General features: G+C 37.1%; 1 protein-coding gene across 8 annotated transcripts in view; it reads left to right on the top strand.

Moving 5' to 3' along the window:
- The first annotated feature begins 2,720 nt into the window (after positions 1-2,720).
- The window catches only part of EMB3012 (embryo defective 3012), a 40,147-nt gene continuing 28,582 nt past the window's right edge, over positions 2,721-14,285 (top strand). For 7 of the 8 annotated variants that reach the window (XR_016056874.1, XR_016056873.1, XR_016056878.1 and 4 more), the window contains exons 1-8: positions 2,721-3,191; positions 4,267-4,532; positions 4,830-5,005; positions 5,275-5,491; positions 6,815-7,161; positions 9,164-9,343; positions 9,450-9,588; positions 9,719-9,867. Coding sequence is in view for 1 of the 8 variants with exons in the window: in XM_006852243.4 (XP_006852305.2) it covers positions 2,947-3,191; positions 4,267-4,532; positions 4,830-5,005; positions 5,275-5,491; positions 6,815-7,161; positions 9,164-9,343; positions 9,450-9,588; positions 9,719-9,867 (1,719 nt within the window). In the remaining 7 variants the exon portion in view is untranslated. Of the gene's footprint in view, positions 3,192-4,266; positions 4,533-4,829; positions 5,006-5,274; positions 5,492-6,814; positions 7,162-9,163; positions 9,344-9,449; positions 9,589-9,718; positions 9,868-14,285 lie in introns of those variants that run through there. The other variant, XM_088868754.1, reaches the window with a different exon arrangement.

Genomic DNA, 14,285 nt, shown 5'->3' with positions numbered 1-14,285 from the left:
ATAAGAATTAAAAATAAAATATTTCGATACATCAAATAATCAATGACTTATTTGATCTAACTTGAACGACTAGATCGGGGTATAAAACTTCTAACCTTTCCCTCGAGTGGGAGGGTGCGTTGAGCTGTAGGGAGCTCTTGAACTTAGGCTCATAGGCTTTCCAAACACCATTTGAATTAGGACATGGAGAGAGGGACGGTAACAAAAATCAAAAGACGTGGAAAGAGAGATGGTAACAAAAAAGAAAAGACGAGTGAGAGAATGGTAAAAAAAAAAAAAAAAAAAAAAGCGAGAGGGAGTGCATGTGAAGAAATTGCAAGTGATGAGGTTTTAAAGGCATGTGGGCTTGGTGGGACTTTGAGGCCCGACTTGAACATAAAAAAAAAATACTGTCTTTGGAAGATATAGTTCCAACCTGCGATAAATCCAATCAAAACTTCATGTTTAATCAACAATTTTTAACTGTTTACAAAAATAGTTAGGAATTTGGATTACTGACCCAAACGTGGCTTAGTCATGGAGGTATTTTAGAAAAATAAAATTTTTATATGGGTTATGTTAATTTTAGATACTTTTATATCTTTGTTTTGTACATCAATAATTTTTAATAAATATAGATGCTCACATTATGGAGTAATTTAACACAGTACTCAACAAAATTTAGACACTTATATACATTTTCTTTATACATGGACTTTTTTTTGTAGGGGCATTTTTTATCATTAAGATGGGTGTGACGTCATCTACATGGGGTGTTATATCACTCATATGGAACATTACTAAAAATGAAATGTTTATATAAAGTTGAGGCTCTAAACAATCAAATCAGAGCCTACCTCAAAATTTTCACTATAAGAGGTTGTTTTGATGCCCATATATCCTCAAATTGATCATCTCGATATCAAGATGCATGAACACGAGAGAAAAATGGATTTTAAGTTTTTAAAATAGTATATTTTGTAACACAATTTTTAACCGTCAATTTTCAAGATTTTCAAGTTCTCACAGTCTGTCGATCTACACTATTTTTTGAAGCTTTAAACTTTATAAATAAAGATGAAAATACATTTAAGGCTATCACATAGATTTCCAATATTGAAACAACATTTCTCGAAACTATTTGAAGGTAGGCTGTAATTTGATTGTTCAAAGCCTAAGCTCTATACAAACTGCAACGTTACTAACAATACCCCTATTAAAAAAATGTTTCATGTACAAAACAATGGTATAGAAGTGTCTAAAATTTGTTGAGTACAATGATAAATTTTCCATATTGTGAGTACCTTAACATAACCCTATATAAAAGGTATAAGTATAAAATAAAAAATATTAAGAGACATTTTTTTAAGGGTTGTAAGGCTGTAGCGTTATATATGATTTGTTTTAGTTGGTTTCTAAAGTTGTAAGGCTGCAGTGTACTATATTTATTTATTTTAGTTGAATGGTTTAAATTTGACACTGTCGAATAGTATCAAAATACGACATATCTTTTAACGTAATATCAAATCCATACCATCCAAATAAATTTGATAGTGTGGACTAGTGAGTTGATACACCCAATCAAGGTTGCAATTTTATGCACGTAAAAGGATATATTTATAAAATTTGTCCAAATTTAGAAAATGAGTGGGTTGATAAATGTTTGAAACCACTTATTTTTTGTTTCGCTGCAAGTAGGAGATGTGTTCAAACATTGGATATCCAAAACACTGTAAACTGAAAAATGACAACAAAAAGAAAAAAGAAAAAGAAAATACGCCTTTGAGAAAAATGTGATATTGGCAATTTAAAAATGGGTGTGGTTTCTATAAGGTTGCAACCTAAAACAATCCAATTAAGGCACACCTCTAAATTTTATCATGACATGTAATTTTGGTGTAAAAAATTATAAGGATTATCTCAAAATCTATATTTATATTCAATTATAAAAATTTGAAGTCCACCTCAAATCATTGTATGCATGAACATGAGAAAAAAATGGATTTCAAGCTTTTGGAAATAGTGCATCTTGTAACGCATTTGTAGACCGTCAATTTTCAAGTTTTAATAGATTTACTTGATCTACACTATTTTTAAAGCTTTAAACTTTACAAATAAATATGAAAATATATTTTAAGGTTATCACAAATATTGTTAGTATTGAAACCACATTTCTTGATACTATTTGAAGGTAGGCTCTAATTTGATTGTTTAGAACCTCGGCTCTATCTCTCTCTCTCTATATATATATACACTATTTTTGAAGCTTTAAACTTTACAAATAAATATGAAAATATATGTTAAGGCTATCACAAATATTTTTGGTATTGAAACCACATTTTTCAACGAATGTATGCTCTAATTTGATTGATTAGAACCTCGGCTCTCTCTCTCTCTATATATATATATATATATTACATAATACATTTTATGTATAACCTGGCCTGATAGGGTCCAATGCTGAACCTAGACTCGAACTAGTGCAAGTCATTTGGGCCTAGACCTGTCTTGCTAGGTCTAAACTATGGACCTGGACGCATACCCAGTTCAGGTCGCCCCCGCCCTGATTGCCACCCCTAGGGTAGGGGTTATGGCCTAGCCCTGTCGCTTTTTGTTTTCATTTTATGAATTTAGAGAAAGTATGTAAACCCGGCCCGATCTATGAAAAGGACTGGTCAGGCCACATTGCGCAAGACTCGTGCCATCGTGCCCTTAACCCTAGCACCTGTCCTCCACTCCTCAGTCGCCATGTGACGTTCGCACAAAAGCAGTTTCCCGCGTTTACTAGTCCAGTTAAATGAAAAAAGAACGTAAAAAATAGAAAACCACAGAGCATGGCCTTCTAGGGTTTATCCCTCTTACTAGGGTTTATCACTGTTAATCCATTTTTCCCCTTGTTTATTTTTCAACTCTCTCGCTGATGCTCCTGCAACTCAAAGATGAAAAGATACTGATTCTGCCCTAGAAATGGACCTCAACCGACGGTTAACAATGCAGGAGCACACTTCAGAACCTAATAGAGTCCATTTCGGAATGTCTTTCTTCAATTTATTGAGCTTTTACTCAGCCATGGGCGGGTTTCTGATAGCTTTGCTTTCACCAGTGGACTCAGCCTCTGGACCTCATATAAATGATTTGAATGTGCTTTTGCCTCCTCTGATAACTAAGCCTGTTGAGTATCGCCTTCAAGGAACTGATGGTTGTTTTTCATGGTGCGATTTTACCTTGTTTTTGTTTTTAATTTTTGGGAACAAAGGATTTTGTGCTGATATTGATGGAATTAGAAGATTGATTAAATTGTTTGGTCAGAGTTGGTGGAGTTTGATTTTTTTTGCCAGTTTATGAATCTGGAGTGAAATTTGGCCGTAAATAGGATCACAGTGCATATATAGTGTTAGTTCAGAGCTTTTTGCTTATTTACTTGTTTAGTATTTTTCTTTGCTTTTTTTGTTTTTATTTCGAGAATGTCATTTTGAAATGGTTTTATTTGGTGCTAGTTTAATGAGATGTACTATGAGTGCTGCGTCAAGCTTGCAACCTCGGAACTCTACTTTTTCGTTAACGAAATTTAAAATTGTGAACCTTGATCAGTATGTGTGGTTAGTATCAGCTCATTTGCTTGATTGTTCTTTGTCTAATTCATTTGTTGTTTTGCCAGATTACTGTTTTTTATTGATATGAATAATATTGTATTTATTTCTCTATATTTGAAATGATTCAGTCTAGTTGGTAATTTATGTATGGCTGTTTTGCTGTTGTTATCCTTACGGAGGAGCCCTTCACAGACAAAGGGGGAAATTCAGGTGAGGGTATGTGTAATATTTGCTATATATGAATAGCCTCTAGCTTATTACATTTTATTTCTTGATGCATGACTAGCTATAATTTGTAACCAATGAATTTCACATCTCGACTCATGGAATTCATGACTTCGATAGCCTCTAGCTTATTACATTTTATTTCTTGATGCATGACTAGCTATAATTTGTAACCAATGAATTTCACATCTTGACTCATGGAATTCATGCTGAAAGTCTTAAGTCATGAATTGTGAACGTTACAATGTGCTTTTCAGATGAACCAAATAAAACATAGTTCAACAAATATTCCTAAAGAAATATCTACATAGTTATATGACAACATTCATGCTCATAAATGTGTACCATAATATACCAACTTTATTGTTTATATCTGAAGTGAACATCGAGTTCTTCTGATAATTTCTGGATCATATTTGTCATGGGTTATATTAGTTGATATTCATGGAATCTTTCTCCCACCTGACAGGTCATGGGATCACCATGATATCTTATATGTCCAGCCTGAGTATAATGGAACTAGCCACTGTTCAACCAGTGCACGGATAATATCAATTGCACCGTATGGTGGTCGGAAGGAGTCTGCTGTTTATGCTACTGATATTCATAGTGGGACCGTCATTAGATGTGAAGTTTTTATTGATAAAATATCTCGAATTCAGATATTTCATCACTCAGTTAAATTGGATCTTGATGGGCTCGCTACTCTCCAAGTTCGTGCATTTGATGATGAAGGTGCTCTATACCTGCGCCCTTTGCTGTGATTTGTGACTTGTTTGGCCACTGCACTTTGTTAATATGGTGGTTTTGAGAGGCATTTTCATCGGTTATTTTCTTTTGTATTCAAATTCTAACTCTCATACATATATCCGATGCATTCCTAGACTGCATTGATTAGTTATTTGGGAGGCAGTACTTTAGCTTATTCTGGCTAATTGAGTTAAGTGCTATAATCGTTTTCTATTCTATCTAAGCTCTGAACTTTCCTTGTTTGTAGTTTTATACCGACTCATAGATGGCCATTTGATGCAGACAACATATTTTCATCTTTGGCGGGCCTACGATTTATGTGGCATCTAATGCCTAAGGATGCAGAGGTTGATGAGCCACTTCATCGCCTTGTTCATGTTCCATTGAAAGATACCCCCTTGAGTGATTGTGGTGGTTTTTGTGGGGATATAAGTACCCAAATAAAGATTGAAGATAGTGTAAGTGGATGCCTATAACGTAGTGCTATCATATATAATGATATGTAATTATTTTTTAAAAGGTTGGCCTTTGATAGCAAACTTGGCCTTTGCTATTATATAAAATGATTCTTCCATATGCATTGTAGGGTGTGAGAGAGTGTAAGTGGATACCTATAACGTAGTGCTATCATATATAATGAGATGTAATTCTGTTCTAAAAGGTTGGCCTTTGATAGCAAACTTGGCCTTTGCTATCATATAAAATGATTCTTCCATATGCACTGTAGGGTGTGGGATCTGATTTATATGTTGTACGAGGAATTGGTATTGGCCATGAGATTGTTGCTGTTCATCTACTTGAACCCCACCTTGAGCACGTTCAAGATACCATTACATTGACCATTGTAGAATCTATGTCTCTGGATCCTCCATCTCCTGTTTTGGTCATTATTGGTGCTTGTGTACACTACAGTCTGCGAGTTCTCCGTAAGAATACTCCTCAAGGTTTGTTCCTACCAATTTATGTAATAGCTTTTCACCTAAATTTGTGTCATCAAGTGCACAGAATCTGTATTATTAATTGCACAAAGTGGCTTTTACTAAATTGCTGCAATTCTAGTTTGATCTATACTATTATGCATTATTATCTTGCTCTCCTGTAGTTTCTTTGAACCACTTGTGCTCATCCTTATAATTTCAGATAGTGACAATTATTCTAGCTCCCGGGGCCTTTTTTGTGGTTCAACAGTTGAAATTGTTTCATATGCAAATCATTTTCTGACTGTGTGAACTAGATGCATTAAAGCATGACATCTCTTTTTTAAGTAGTGATCCTGCCGTTTCAGGTTCAGTGTATGTATTATTTGCGAATCTTCAATCATACATTTATAATATCAGCATGCTTAGGATTTCTTGATTCAATGAATCCAAGGTTCGAATCTTATTTAAACAACCCAAAAGCATATGCAGGTATGGTTCCTATAGGTGCATGGAGTTAATCATAATCAATCATTTTGTGGCACACTAAAATGTGTTGTTGGTTTTCATAAACTTTGCATGATGCGCTGTCCAAACTGTTGAAAATCCATAACACTGTTGTTGAAATTTGACTAGTGAGTTCATTGGATATCATGTGAGACTGGTTGGTAGAGCTAAGCTTCATGAAGAAAATAATTTTGGTTAAATTTGTAAGGAAAAGCAGAAAAATGATGACTAGGGAGACAGAAAATAATTAACAGTTTTGTCTTCTTTCTATTTTAGTATATCCTAGCCATCTCTTTCTCTTTTCTCTTTTGAAGAGAACAATTAAAGTGGATGTGTCTAAATCAGTTTGTATGATGGAGCCAAAGGGTTGAGACCTTTGAAGTTTGTCCCCAAAAAACCCTTTGCTCGTCTGCTGTTTTTTAGTGAGAATAGATCATTGACATGGAAGACTTTATATACTTAGGATATCCATCATGTGGACATGTCTATTCATGTAATATTTAAGATATTTTCTCAAAGCCTGCTTATCTATCACAAGAGACTAGAATCTGTTCATTAAATTGATTTCTAGTATAATTATGTATTTTATCATTATATGTGTTTCTTCTTATTGATGTGTTTTATATTCATTCTCTATATAGTGCTGCCAGTTGTTATGGTTAGTTGTTCTCTGTTTGATTTTGAGGTCTTCAAATGTCCATTATTTCATTTGTGGCGATGCTTCATTTTGTACTCATATGATTTATTCTTTCTGCATGAATTGATGGCCAATTGACCATTTTTTCTAATATTTTTGTTTTATGGTCGCTTGTGTGTGTTCTTACTCTCTCTTGTCTGTAACAGCAATTCCATTGCCGTCACAATATCATATTTGGTCTGTTGTAAACTCCTCTGTCGCATTGGTTGACCCTCTAATGGGTATAGCTTATGCTCAGAACTTGGGAATCACAAATATCATTGTTGAGGACATAAGGGTCGCTGGACATCAACAGATATCATCGATGCATGTAGTCATGCCAGATAGGATTGTGTTGTTTTTATTGCCAATAACAATTTCATCTGTCCCACTAGAAGGGAGGGAGGCTATACCATCTTCAGTCCCTTGGTACCTAGTTGTTGGCCAAGATTATGTTGTCCATTTGAAGGTTTTCTCACCTGAATATAGAGAGAGAGCGTTGTACATTACTAAGGTTTGATTCCAATTATCTTCACTGCTTTCTTCATTTCTTTCTTTTTCTCTATGCCTTTCTTTCTAGTTTTACTGATTTGGTTCATCAATGATGCTTTGATACTGTAGAGAAATTGAAATAGCTGTATTTGTTGATGTTATAGGTCTTCTAAGAAGTTTTGTTGTGATTGCATCCCTTTAGTTTGTGGGCAATTTTTTTTGTTGATATTTCATTTTTTTTCTTCTTTTTTTTTTCCTCTAGAATTTACAGATTTGGTGCACTGATGATACTTAAATACCACTAGGAAATAAAAAATGTTGCATTGGTTGATGTAACAGGTCTTTAAGAGAGTTCTGTTGTGCATGGATCTCTTTAATTTGCAGGCAATTTTGTTGTTGTGATTGGTGCTCCAAATTAAAGAATTTAATGCTTACCATTTTGGTCTAAAGCTGGGGTTAAAGTTGTGAAAACAAAATTCTAACTTTGCAGTTAAGCTTTGAGGCCTTTTGCTACAACTTATTAGCTACTGAATTAGCTTCCCTAGGCCTAACTAACATGGGCAATGTAGCAATTTAACATGAATTATTTCTAAAACATCCCATCCAATTTCTTCAAGGGATGATATTTTACTTTTAGCAATCCAATCACTTTTGTGGAATTTCTTTTTGGTTATCGTTGGACTGAGGTTTACCCTAGACTCGGTTGTCCCTCCTCCCAAGGCGGCCCTAGCTTTGGGCAACATGGCAACTTTGAAGTACTGGTTGGACTGGAGTGTCATTGTATAATCACCCTCAGCTCCTCCATGTTGCCTTAGGTTAATCTGAAAAATGGGGAGGGTAAGTTTCCCCTCAATTGATGCTCACCTGCGTAGAAATGGATATTATCATGGAAATGCCATTATCCATGAATCATATAATTCTGCTAACGCCAGCCTCTTTTGGTCTTGTCTGGCTCAAGGAATGAATTCATGTTGAAAGATCCTGATCATTGTGTTGGATTTGAAAGCTCTTCTGAAAACTCGATCATGTCTTTTCTTCTGGTTGTGCTTAGTGGCAACTGGTTGCCTATAACTTTCAACATTAGGTCATCATGCTCTTCTTGTTCTAAGGATGATGAGTCTTGGCCTATTCTATACTAAAAGATATAGGCATTTTCAGATGGCAAATCTTTAATTGTTAAACTTGATTCTCTGAGGTGTGTAGTCAACTTGGTGAATACTCATCAAACTTACCAAGTTCATATATTTGGACTTGTAGAGCTGTCAAGAATCCAAAACATTTATAGTTCCGTTTTCTACATTCATTTCCTGGGCATATAGGGAAGGAGGAGACACTTGGGCCATTTTTTCATCCTTGACTCGGTAGTGGTATTTTTTAAGTCAAACTAGGCTCAGGACTCAGCCTGGTGTTGAGCCTGGTCAGACTGGTTTGACTTTGCTGGGTCATGTAACGACTTGGTTGAGTCGATTCTAAACTCATGTGAATTTTGTGAAACTCACCAAGTTGACCCAGGCACGAGTTTTAGAACATGGCATGGTAGTATCTTACAGAAAACTAAACATCCATGTTCTGTTTTAAAAAATATTGCAATATAATAAATTAGAAATTGCTCTTTGGCTATATTTTGTTGTTAATACTCCTTTTGGTGCAAGTAAAACCTAGATCTTTGCTGGATTGAAGGGCATTTTTAGCTTTTGTGGTTGGGTTTTTGCAAGGGAAACTTGCGAAGTCATATTCAACTTTTCATTTATTTGTAGTTCTTTACCTTAAAAACTGAAGATATTTGGAAGTATATTTGGTAATGATTGTTGAGAGTGTTCTGAATTTGAACTATTTATGTCTAGTGGATTTGCATCTTAAGAGTTCTGAGTGAGAAAAATTACTATACATCTTTTTTCTTTTATATACTTTTTTATATTGACACAGGCTAGCTAGCAAAGGTTAAAAATGTTTTAACCATTTTTTAGATGCTTTGGCATATGTTTTCTTTTGCATATATTTTTATTCACTTTTCTTCTTTGCAGAATGAAGATTTGAAGCTGGAATATGATAAGCCTGAATATTGGGTTATGTCTGCAGTCCCAGGTGAGATTGCTATTAAACATGGTTGGCTGAATTGCACACGCCTGACAGCTATCTCTGAGGGCATAGGAAAGTTGTCTGCTTCTTTAACGTATCATAGTGGAAATCCAGAAGAGTCTAAGGTTGGCTATCTCTGCAGGCCTGTTTTATTTGGTTGAAAATACTGTATATGCCTGCTCTGATGTTGTTTAATGGCGACTAAGGGTTAGCTATCTATTCTCATTATAGGTTCTTTGTGTCATGCAAGAAGTTCAAGTCTGCAATCGTGTCACAATCTTTTTGGGTGAAGTGGATATTGTGCCTTCGCCCATTCGCATTCCTTGGGCTCCTGGTGTGTACCAGGAGGTCGACTTAAAGGCAATAGGAGGTTGAACCATGAATCATATGATCCCTCCAGTCCTTTTATTCATATTCCAGCATTTTGATGTGTGGTACACTAATGTTGGGCTTTTTTTTTGAATGTTCACTAATTTGGCTTTTAACTATTAATAATACAGGTTGTGCCATATCATCGAGAGATTACCGTTGGTTCTCATCCGACAAGGGTATTGTATCTGTTTCGGCTTCTGGATATGTTCAGGCAAAGCGCCCTGGTCAAGCTATCATTAAAGTGGAATCTGTCTTTGACTCTCTTAACTATGATGAGGTGGGAAAATTTAAGCTGCCAAATGTTAAACATAAGGGTGAACAATTTTATCATTATAAAAAAGAAGAACAACAATTTTTACATTCCTTGTTCATTGAACCTCAAAATTGAAAAAGTAAAATAAAATAAAAAGTTCAGCGTTCATTTCTTTGGTGACGAATTATGTCATTTCTTATTTGAAGCTTCATTTGGGAACTGCTTCTAGTTTCAAGTACAGAAAGTGCCCATACCGTGAAGTTCTTGTCCAATTAAACCCTAATTTAGTAAATCTGATGAGTAAATTACTTCACTTGCTCTCTTTTATTCCATCTTATAGCAACTTGACTTTTCTTTATTGTCCTGTTATCAATTGGCCAAATTTATACTGTTCCATCTAGCATATATGATTTTATAACTTGCAATTTGTAAATGTATTAGTGAGTAACACTATATAACCTTACAAAAATAGGCCATCATGCATGGGGTTGTATTTGTCGGTGTATGTCTCCATTTTGAAGGTTTATGTAGTCATCCTTATTTAGAGAAAACAATGTCGGACTTGTTTTTTAGTAGCCTGGTGATGCAGGAAGGAAATGTGAGAAATTGAATCCACCTTTTCCCGAACGTCATACAAGTAAGAACCAGCAATAATGGAGAAAAGGCATGGTTATAAATCAAGCCAAGAAAAAGAACTTTCTTTTTTCATAAAATAAAATTCGTTCGAAATAGCATAAGCATCTCAAAATATGACATTCAACCTTTTATAAGCCTATGAAAATCTAAAATTAACTTAAGATCCAAGTCAACATTAAAGACTCTAAAATACCCCTATTCTATACTGAAATTTCAAAAATACCCCTGCAAAACTTAAAAACCCAAAAACTAAATCTTAAAACTAAATTAAATATATATATATATATATATATATATATATATATATATATATATATATATATATATATATATATATATATCATTTGACATTAAACAAATATTAAATATAAGAATAAGTATATGTTGTAGCTATTGATCAACAAATGAAATCTAAACCTAGCTGAAATGAAGCCTCCATCAATGTTCCTATGGTATTTTGAAAAATAATTTAGTTTTACTTTGAAAACATTAACTTTGAGAAAAAATATGGAATTACTAGAACAAATTGTATAAAAGCAAATTTTTTTTTTTATTTTTTATAATGTTACCTTTAATTGATAAAAGGGAATATACAAAACACCTTGGCTATCCACATGTGAGGATACTCAAGGGATAGAACCAACAAAAAGCTGAATCAAAATCCTCTTTTAAGAGGTTACAGTGAGGCACAACAACCTAGAAAAATAGGTTGATTCGCAAAATAAGGAAAAACTGAAAAAGGCTAGATGATAACTGTAGCCGCCGCGTCTTTTGCTAGGGAGTTAGCATCCTGATTTGCTTCCCTCCAAGTATGCATCCACACGACTGATGTATTCCTGCAAAGATCATCAATTTCATCAAAGACGTGTGCCAAAGTCCAAGGAGGGGGGGAAGAAGAAGGACTCTGTGCGCAGGTGATGGTGTTCTTGGAGTCTCCCTCCACTACAAGCGAATGCAGATGGAAGGGTTGTGTGAGTTTTAGACCTTCCAGGAGGGCTATTGCTTCAGCCTCCATGGAGTTTTTGTGGCCGATGTGTTTGGAGACTGAGGCCACGAAAGTGCCGAGATGGTCTCTTAGGACAACTCCTATCCCTGACAGGCTTGGGTTGCTGAGAGAGCACCTGTCAAAATTGAGTTTTAAGATGCCCAATGGAGGAGGTTTCCATCGAGAGGTCCTTTGAATGCGCGGTCGATGGAAATGCAGAATATTACTCCAGTCTTGGCTGAAAAACCGAGGCTGGAACTCCGTTAAAGCACTGATGATTGGTTGCCCAAAAGGTGATCATAGACTTGAGCTTGTGGAAAACTTTGAGCCAAGAAGAGAATTCCCCTCCAAAAATTCTGTTGTTGCGCTCAACCCAGATGACCCACAAAGCTGCTGCCACCATGGATTCCCAAAGGAGAATCCCAGCCTTGTGCCAAGGGTAAGGATAAATAGGGGTGATGATGGAGGTTACCAAGGCTGGTAGCACCCATTGCACATTGAACAATTTGAGTATGGATCCCCAAATGTTGTAAGCAAAAAGGCAGTGCAGTAGAAGGTGGTCGTTGGTCTCTTCGGCTTCAAGACACATGACACAACGGTTAGGGATGGGATCCCTCTTCTTTGCAATTGATATACAGTGAGTACTCTCTGGGACAGAGCCAACCAAGTGAAGATCTTGATTTTAGGTGGTACACAAGATATCCATGCCTTGGCTGCGAGTGCATTGGGAGCTAGAGGGAAAGTTGGTGGCAGATTTAGGCTGTGGTAAATGAGGAAACAGAGAAGGTTCCCGTCGGGGGCGGAGACCAAATGATGTGATATTGACCTGAGGGGGGTAGGAAGTGGGATTGCAGTTCTGCCGCGAAGGTGGCAAAGCTATCAATCTCAGGATCCGTGAGGGGCCTTCTGAATGTTGGATTCCATGAGCAAAGTGCTCCGGTCGAAAGCATTTCTTGAGCGACCGAGGCCTCTTGGTTTTTGGCTCGTGAAAAGAGATCGGGGAATCTATCCCGGAGGGGAGTATGGCCCAACCAAAGGTCGTGCCAAAAGAGGATTCAATTCCCTGCTTTCGGGTGAAATCTAATGCGAGCTTTGAAGGCATGGAATGCTGAGCAAATTGACCTCCAAATGCTTGATGACCTCTGATTGGATCTAAAATTCGGCAGCCAAGGGGAGTTCGGTTGATGATATTTATGTCTAAGGATGTCAATCCAAACTGATTATTGAGGGTAGAGAATCTCCAGCTCCATTTGCCCAGCAGCGCCATGTTTTGAGTTCTGAGGTTCTTAATTCCCAGACCTCCCCTGTTCTGGGGCTGCCTTAGTTTATCCCGAGCAATCAAATAAAATTTGCTGCCTGACCTCATAATTTGTTCAATTCTGGAGCTTACAGTGACCGGCATGTGAAAGGTGGACATTTGGTTCATTGGAATATTGGCAAGTGGGGCTTTGATTAAAGTAAGCCTTCCTCACAGAGAGAGAAAGCGCCCTTTCCAGCCTGCCAATCTGTGGTCCACTTTGTCCACTATGTGGGACCAAAGTCTCTTTCTGGGTTTGCCTAAGCAAAGAGGAAGACTTAGGTATTTGGAGGGAAAAGTCTATACCCCACAGCCCCAGCAATTGGCAAACTCCGAGAGGATAGTAGGGTCGACATTGACCCCTAGCATCTTGGTTTTCTCAAAGTTTACTTTGAAGCCAGTTGCGAAGTCGAAGCACCTTAGAAAAACGAAAAGGTTTCTGACTTCTGCGTGGTCAACATTGTAGAACACTAAGGTGTCATCTGCGTATTGTAAGTGGGTAACAATGGGGGCCTGTGGATCGACTGAGAAGCCATGAAGGCATCTTGCCGAATATATCCTAGAGTTGTACCCTACTGAATACCCCTGCCGCTATGGGAAAAAGGAAGGGGGAGAGTGTGTCTCCATGTATGAGGCCTATAGTAGAGAGGAAGTAGCCTTTGGGGGTTTGATTAATGATGATGGAGAAGTGAGGATGGGAGTAACATGCTTTCATCCAATTCCTCCACGTACTTTCAAATCTCCCTTGATTGAGTCTCTTCGAGTATGACCCAATCTACATGGTCGGAGGCCTTTTCCCAGTCGAGTTTGGCTAGGATGCCAGGTACTCTAGCCAAGTGTCTGGAATGGATGCATTCATGGGCCACAAGTGCCCCGTCCAAGATTTGCCTATCGTTAATAAAGGCACTTTGAGTGGTAGAAATTAGGACCTCTTTCAGTCGGGACGCTAAAACTTTGGCAAGGATCTTATAGGTGGAGTTAACTAGGCTGATGGGGTGAAAGTCTTTGAGTTGGGTGGCCCATTCGATCTTGGGAATAAGTGAGATAAAAGTGGCGTTCATAGCCTTATGAATTACCCCCTTGGAATGGAATTCATTGAAGAAGTTGAGGAAGTCTTCTCTAAAGGAGACCCAAAACTGTTTGAAGGGGGCGACGGGAAAGCCATCGGGACCGGGGGCTTTGTTTGTATCCTAATCAGAGATGGCAACAACAATTTCTGGTTTTGAGAACGGTCTTTCTAGCCATGAGACTTTGTTTGAAGGCAAAGCTAAGAAGGCTAGGTCCCCCATGGGAGGTCGAGGTCTGGGGGAGCAAAAAAGAGATTTTTGAAGTAGCCAAGGATGGCTTGCTTGATGTCGGGGGGTTGATCTAGCACATTGCTCCCATCAGTATGGTGGGAGATTTAGTTCTCTTCGCCTACAATTGGCCGTTTTATGGAAGAAGCTAGTATTGAGATCACCGGCCTTCAGCCACTTGATCCTAGATCTTTGGTACCAGTAGATCTCCTCTTTCTTAAGGATGGAT

Source organism: Amborella trichopoda, chromosome 6, assembly GCF_054954075.1.
Source record: "Amborella trichopoda isolate Santa Cruz 75 chromosome 6, AtrichopodaSantaCruz75HAP2 v2.0, whole genome shotgun sequence".
Lineage (NCBI taxonomy): Eukaryota > Viridiplantae > Streptophyta > Magnoliopsida > Amborellales > Amborellaceae > Amborella > Amborella trichopoda.
Note: the sequence above shows the minus strand (reverse complement) of the source record. Positions and strands in the feature narration are given on the sequence as shown.